Here is a 6,909-nt window from a genome sequence, read left to right on the forward strand (position 1 = left end):
AAAAACAAGATCCAGTCAAGAGAGTAAACCATCCACTCAGAGAGTGTGAGGATCAATGAATTAGCGAAATAGGATGAATCAGAAACCTCTATGGAAGGACAGTGTTTTTTGAATAGTGACCTAACCATTCCCAGTCCCTATTGGATCTGGGTCTTATGCTATCAAATCTGTATAGGAATTCTAGCTCAGCAATTTAAATGCATGTATGTCCTGCAAAAGGAAGTCTTTTGACCTTTATTTGTAATAACATCCCTTCCCCCTGTTCTTCTTATTTCTGTATGAATGTATAATCGGGAAACTTCATTTAGGGTTGCCAACAGACCTAGAGAGATATCTCCTGCACTTAGGTTTACCAGTTGCTTGTCAGTGGTGGGCAAGCTCTAGCCCCCATGGTGAATCCCCGGAACTTGCTCAATGGAGCAGTAGGAGAAAAATGGGGAGCAAACCATGGCACACATGCTGTGATGTCACAATGTTTGTGACACTCTAGGACCTTGCCTGAATCTCTGTGGTCTTTACCACAGAGGTTGTGGAAACTCCTAAACTGATGCAGACGCCATGAGTCACGGTATGGTGTCAACACCACTCTGCCTCCCCAGGCTTGGTTCCCAAAGGCTCCCAAGGTTGCTCGATAAAGGTTGGAAACCCTACCTGTCCCTTTTATAGAGGGTTAATGCATTAAAGTGGGGAGTTAAAGCTTTAGACGCCACAGAGGTAAATAACATCACCTAGTAAATAACATCCCATTAAGCCTCTATTAAGCCTTTAAACAGGACATTTTCCTTGGGTAGTTGGCAATCCTAGGGAACATCCATCTGGTGCTTTGCTGCAATTGTATAGGTTTTTCCTTTTCAGATGTTAGACATTGGTATGGGGCATCTCAAAATTGTGTCCTGAGTGAATGATTTTACTTTCCAAAGTCAGCCAAACAAGCGTGTAACAATGAGCTACAACACATAAAACACTAATAGCGAAGGTGTAAATACAGAAGGTGCTTCGTTCTTTCCGGATTTGCTCCCCTGCTGCCTTATTGTGCAATTGTTGCTTAAGAAGCAGTTTATAATCCTTCCCGCTGCTAAGACAGGAACTAAACCCTTTCTGATTCTATCCTAGCTCCTGAAACAAAAAAGTAGCAACCCCCAGCATTGTGATGTCAGACAACAACTGTCAGAATTTTAATATGTGCGCAAAATTCAGATCACTGACATCAATGAAGGGGGAGGGAGGAGACGCCACACATCACCTACATTACCTCATGACATTTGCATAATGGGTCCAGAGGCAGCACTCTATAAGAAGGGAAGAACTGATTCTCAACAGGGAACTCAGCAGCAGTTCTATTGGATATCTCCTGTGATTCTACGGAGGAGAGCAACTTCGAAGCGCAGACGTGTAAACAGCTGCAGAAACAAAAAGTGAGCGGGAAGAACTCTTTAGAAACCTCAGCCACGGACTGACGCTCCCATACAGAAGGTAATTCCCATTTCTGTTTAATTGTCAGGCTGCCTGGGTTGGAGTTCCCTCTTCTTAGGAAGCGCGCGACTGAGCAACATCTGTATGCTAATGTCCAGCTGTTATTCCTTGATGTTCTTGATGCTTACAGAATTATGCTGTTTGCTGAGAGGAAATGCCTGTTCTGAATGACTTCTTGCTTTGTATTTCAATCAGAATGTGTGTATTTCTTTTCTTAAACAATGGGTTTCACTACATAAAAAAAAGAGAGGGCTTTAATTCTTAGTCACTGGAACCTCTCAGAACTGATTAAAATAGATGTCTTGAAATTTGGTTGCCGGTTTGCTAGATACTTGATCAGAAAGAAAATGTTGGTATTACATTGAAAAAATGTTGTATAATTTCACTGCCTTCAGAAAACCTAAATGTTTGCACTTTTTTTGGTCATTAGCCAAAATATAAGAGACCGGTTGCTTAATAAAAGTTTTCATAAAAGATATCAAACAGTGCTTCCTTAAATGCTCTTACATGATTTTGAGACTGTTAGAAACCACTTGGTAAAAAACCCACAAATGAAGCCTCTGAACTGGGAGAAAGTGAACAAATATAAAACCATTATTTGTACTGAGTTTACAAAGATGAACACCTCTTTTGCTTTCATAAGCATGGGGGGGTCTGATTTTTCATACTGTTATGATTTTCATACCTTATATTATAAAATACTGATTAAATAGAAAGTTTTAAAAAGTAAAGATTTGTTGGCTTTAATTGAAAGTTACAACACAGCTATGCCGGTACAAAATGACCTTTGAAGAACTAGATATTTTTTTTAACCCACCATGATTGTCTTCGGATACTATCCTGTATTTTAACCACAATATGTATAGCATGAAACAAAACCCAACCTCCAGTTTTCAGGAAAAAGTTATATAGATTCACATTTTAGGCACTAAATGCCTTCAAGTCACTCCTATGTTTAAAAATATATTCTCATAACTGAGTGAGGATCTTAAAGGGACATTAGCATTTATCTGCATATACAGCCCGCCAGTGCTTTGCTCAAAGGAAAACATCGACATTCATCTGAAAAGACTCATGCAAACTAAAAAGGCGTCCAGAAAATTAAAAGGGACAAGCAATCATTTCCATGGGCAACTAAAGCAGAACGGGATTAGTGGCAGAAGTATTCTGGTTCCTGGCCATATCACACATCTTTCTGAATGATTATGAAGATTGCATTTATCATCATGTTTGTTCCATTCCCTGCCACCCGGTTTTTCTTCACAGGGCCTTCAGTCCCATAATGCCATCGGCTCAACCGTTCCTTCTGCTATTCTTTCTGGCTTTCACCAGTGTTTGTGTCAACTTGGGGCAGCCATTTCCAGAGGACGGTGAGAATGAAGAAAACAGTCACTTGGATGATATCTTCCAAAGGGCAGAAAACATCATCTTGAGATCTATTCTCACGAAGGCTGACGATGACGAAGAGGATACCAACAAAGGTCAATGAGAACCTGAGGGCTTCTGTTGTCTCCTTACGGCTGAAGTCCATATTTCCTTATATTTATTTGATCTTGATTCATGTGACTTTTTGAATGTGTACATAAATGCTCTCAAGATTTTAGGGGAATTGTCTACAGATGTTAGGACACTTTTTTCTCTTCATTCCTGGCTGCCAGTGCCAACATGGGACAATTCATTCTTTATGAATAATTGGACGTCTTTTTTTCTGTGAATTCCGAGCAAGAGAAATGGGGCCATCTAGTTCATTGCTACTTGCAGTGGGTACATACAGTAATCAAAATGATAGTGGTTAATTTGTGTTAAAGCCTTAGGAACAGACGTTTCCACCTAGGTCAGTATTATCTACTCCAACTGACAGCAACTGTTTAGGGTCTCAAACAGAAAGAGGTGTGACACCTACTAACCTCTAAAGATAACTCAGAATATTTGCATTAAAAAGAATATTCTGCACCATTGAGCCACAACCCACCCGTGTGTTATGAAGGCTCTACCTACACCAGGACTTCTGAATAAGTCAGTTTAAGAGTAGTGATAGATCCACAAGCAACCAGTCTGTGAAATCTGCACTGTATGTAGAAGAAGAGTAGGTTTTTATGCCCCACTTTTCTCAACCTTTAAGGAGTCTCAAAGCAGCTTACAATCATATTCCCTTCCTCTCCCCACAACAGTCACCTTGTGAGGTAGATGGGGCTGAGAGACTTCTGCAAGAAGCATGACTGGCCCACGATCTCCCAGCAGGCTTCATGTGGAGTGGGGAATGAAATCGGTTCTTCAAATTAGAGTCCACTGTTCTTAACCACAGTCCCACACTGGCTGGCTTGCTTATCATCTGTATGCTAATGTGCAGTCTAAGCATGCAAATCCTCTGCACTGCTGCATGCCAAATAAGGTCCCTTATTTTTCTGCATTCATTGAACACCTACAGGTTAATCTGAACCTGACACCTTCAAACAAATTCTCCTCCTGCCTGCTCAAATACTATTTGCCATACTATTAGTTGTTCTTTTTTGCCACCCATTTTTTCAGGTAGAATTCTTTCAATGACCATTATGGACTTTTCGTGGGATTCTCATATTTACTATCAGTTTAGAGGCAGAATCCAGTCTTGCATCTACACATATCTGTCTACCCATCTATTCTCATGAACCAGGGTTTGAGTGGTCTTTGGAGAATGAGCAAGAGCAGATCCAGAGGGTCAGGAATCAAAACGTCAAGTTAAGTGAATCATCAGATTAAAGGGACAAAAGTATTAATATGCTGAGATCAGGTAATGCTCATGAAACAAACAAACAAACGAAGGGTGCATACAGGGGGGAAAGGAGGAAACTGTAGGCAGGGCTGGAAGAGTCTTCAAGCAGCCAGAAGAAAAAAACCCACCAGGAGTGGAAAGAGAGCAGGACCATGGCAAGGTGGAAAGCAACCAAACTAGGGAGGCTAGGCAGCATCAGCCTGCGATACTAAACTGCTTCAGGGGCAAAGGGATACTTGGTCTGTGCCCTAAATTGGTAAAGGAAGGGACCAACCTGAAGTGCTATAGATCAATTGGGTTGGTGGGTTGGTGGGAAGGTGTGGTGAGCAGTAGCTCAAGGGAACTTGATAGGCATGCTGTCTAGATTAAACCCCAGAGGGCCCTATATGGAGCCCTGAAAATTCAAGTCGGCTTTACAGTACTATACAGTCTTTTTGTTTAACATTACCTCCTGTACAAGCCCATACGGCACTGCTATGACTAATCCTGCTTGAACTTCTGTTACTATTATTTATTACTGAGCAAGATTACATATCTCAATTATCAGCGAGGCAAGCAGAATATAAACAAATCAATCTACATATGTTACATAAGATTAAGTATTAATATAACTATATGTGACTATTAATTATATTCAAAAGATTCAGTGGGGTAAGCTAACTATAAATATCTACCAGATAGTAATTCAAGCTATTTACATAGATTCATAAATACATTAACCTTGAAGAAGCATGCTGAAGACAATACGGTAAATTATTCTAATAGAAGATATAGGAAAAAATTACCATTATAGTGATTCACAGAATACAAAAGGCAAGATTTTTCGGAAACTTTAGCATTCCAAAACATGGTAATGTCCACTAGTCGATAAATTTGTCTGAAGTCTGCCAATTATTCCTTATCTGATGGTACATAAATTTTGTCATCAATGCAATTTGCCATATACGATTAATCCAGTCGTAGTTAGATGGGGGCTTCTTTTTCCAGTTGACATATATGGCCATTTCTACTGTAGTGACCAAACAAGACGAGTTCTGTATCTAAGGAGGATACATATCCTTTAAACAAACCCAACAGAATCACTTCAGGATTTAAAGGGATGTTAATTACCTAACGTTTGATATCCTGCTTGAACTTAACTGAATAATGACTGGTTATGAGAAGAAATAATTATTTCTCAGATTAGTTAATGCTGGGAATTTTCTTGACAGACCTAAGTGCTTCTCAGCTGAACTGGATTTCCAAAAGACAGCACCCTGGAAAGAGATCTCTAAATGACTTAGACAAGAGGCAGCACCCTGGGAAAAGGGAAGACGTGAGTGATGGTTCCTATGGAGAAACTCTGAAGCGGCAACACCCTGGGAAAAGAGAGGAAGACGACGTATTTGAAAGCTACTTAGAACTGCAGAAGAGGCAACATCCTGGCAGAAGGGCCCTGTGGGATCGGTACCCTGAGATCCCTAGCAACCAGCTGGCCTATCTGAATGAATTATCCAAAAGGCAACATCCGGGCAAGAGATACCTGGCTTACAGCAAGCGACAGCATCCCGGCAAGAGAAGCTGGGAGGATGAGCTCGATGGCAGTGAGCAGGACTTGGAGAAACGGCAACATCCAGGGAAGAGGTATCTGGGTTCAGAGAGTCCAGACTACCCTGTCCCCTGTGATCCCCAGGATTCCATCAACTGCAGCAAAGGCAGCTTGTTGTTGGAGCTGCTAGATAACGTCAACAAAAGCCAGGTAGAAGAGAAGCGACAACACCCTGGAAGAAGGTCTTCATGGGACGGGGAAGTGGAGGCGGAGGAATGAGAAAGGGGCAGTGTGTGATTATGCATTGTTTAAATTTCTCTGAATGATCCCCCCTTCCCAACTATTCAAGTTCCATTCACAGCCCTTTTTGACTCTCTGCTTGCTGCCATACCACGCAGGTAATTCTTTTGATCCTCTTGGGTTATGGCCCAGACTTAGCAATGCACAGAATTGTGGATTTGATTTTGAGCACAGGACTGAGTTGTCCCACTGAAAGGTCCACGACCAGGCTTTCTCACATCTTAAAATAAAATGCATGAATAAAGGATGATTCCAATATTTCTTTTCCCCACAGCAGCGGGGGGGGGGGGCGGAGGAGATGCAAATAGTAGGGAACTATTGGAAGACAGGTGTTACCCTGATGTGAGAATAGTCAGTGTGAGCCTGAATGGTCTCAACTGGCAGACCGGTTCCCGAAAGTTTGCCTGTGTCATGTTTCATACTCATGTCTACGTATTCCCTCATTACAAAGACACACATCTTTGACTGTTTTGTAGCTATCTCCCTCCACAGGGCTTTCAGTAAAGAAACATAAAACCACAATCATCAGCAGGTTCCTTTCTGAACTGGGTTCTACATGTATAACCTGGGAGGTGTGTAGTGCTTCCAACTAGGGTGTCTTACCAGTGTGTCCAGGTGGGAGCTCTTCACAGTTGGGGAATATGTGGACCAGAGTGGGGAGCAGTTGAAAAATGAGGTATCATTTTTGGAAGGGTTGAAAGCATGACTCTTACCACACAGACTGCATGACCTATGCTGTATTGTGGACAGATGAGATAGGTAAGAGTCCAGCATAGGATGAAGCCTCAGAGGCATGGGACTGCAGGGCTTGGAAGAGCACTGCAAGAACATCTACACAGCACCCTTCAAACATGCC

The 6,909-nt window shown here is 41.7% G+C and overlaps 1 protein-coding gene across 1 annotated transcript; it reads left to right on the forward strand.

The window, feature by feature from the left end:
* Positions 1 to 1,269: 1,269 nt before the first annotated feature.
* Positions 1,270 to 6,032, forward strand: TRH (thyrotropin-releasing hormone). The gene is made up of 3 exons (XM_015425235.1): positions 1,270 to 1,415; positions 2,806 to 2,954; positions 5,437 to 6,032. The coding sequence occupies exons 1-3, from the start codon at positions 1,270 to 1,272 to the stop codon at positions 6,030 to 6,032; spliced, it is 891 nt and encodes a 296-aa protein (XP_015280721.1).
* Positions 6,033 to 6,909: the final 877 nt, after the last annotated feature.

Source organism: Gekko japonicus, unplaced genomic scaffold, assembly GCF_001447785.1.
Source record: "Gekko japonicus isolate JY-2015 unplaced genomic scaffold, Gekko_japonicus_V1.1 scaffold2, whole genome shotgun sequence".
Lineage (NCBI taxonomy): Eukaryota > Metazoa > Chordata > Lepidosauria > Squamata > Gekkonidae > Gekko > Gekko japonicus.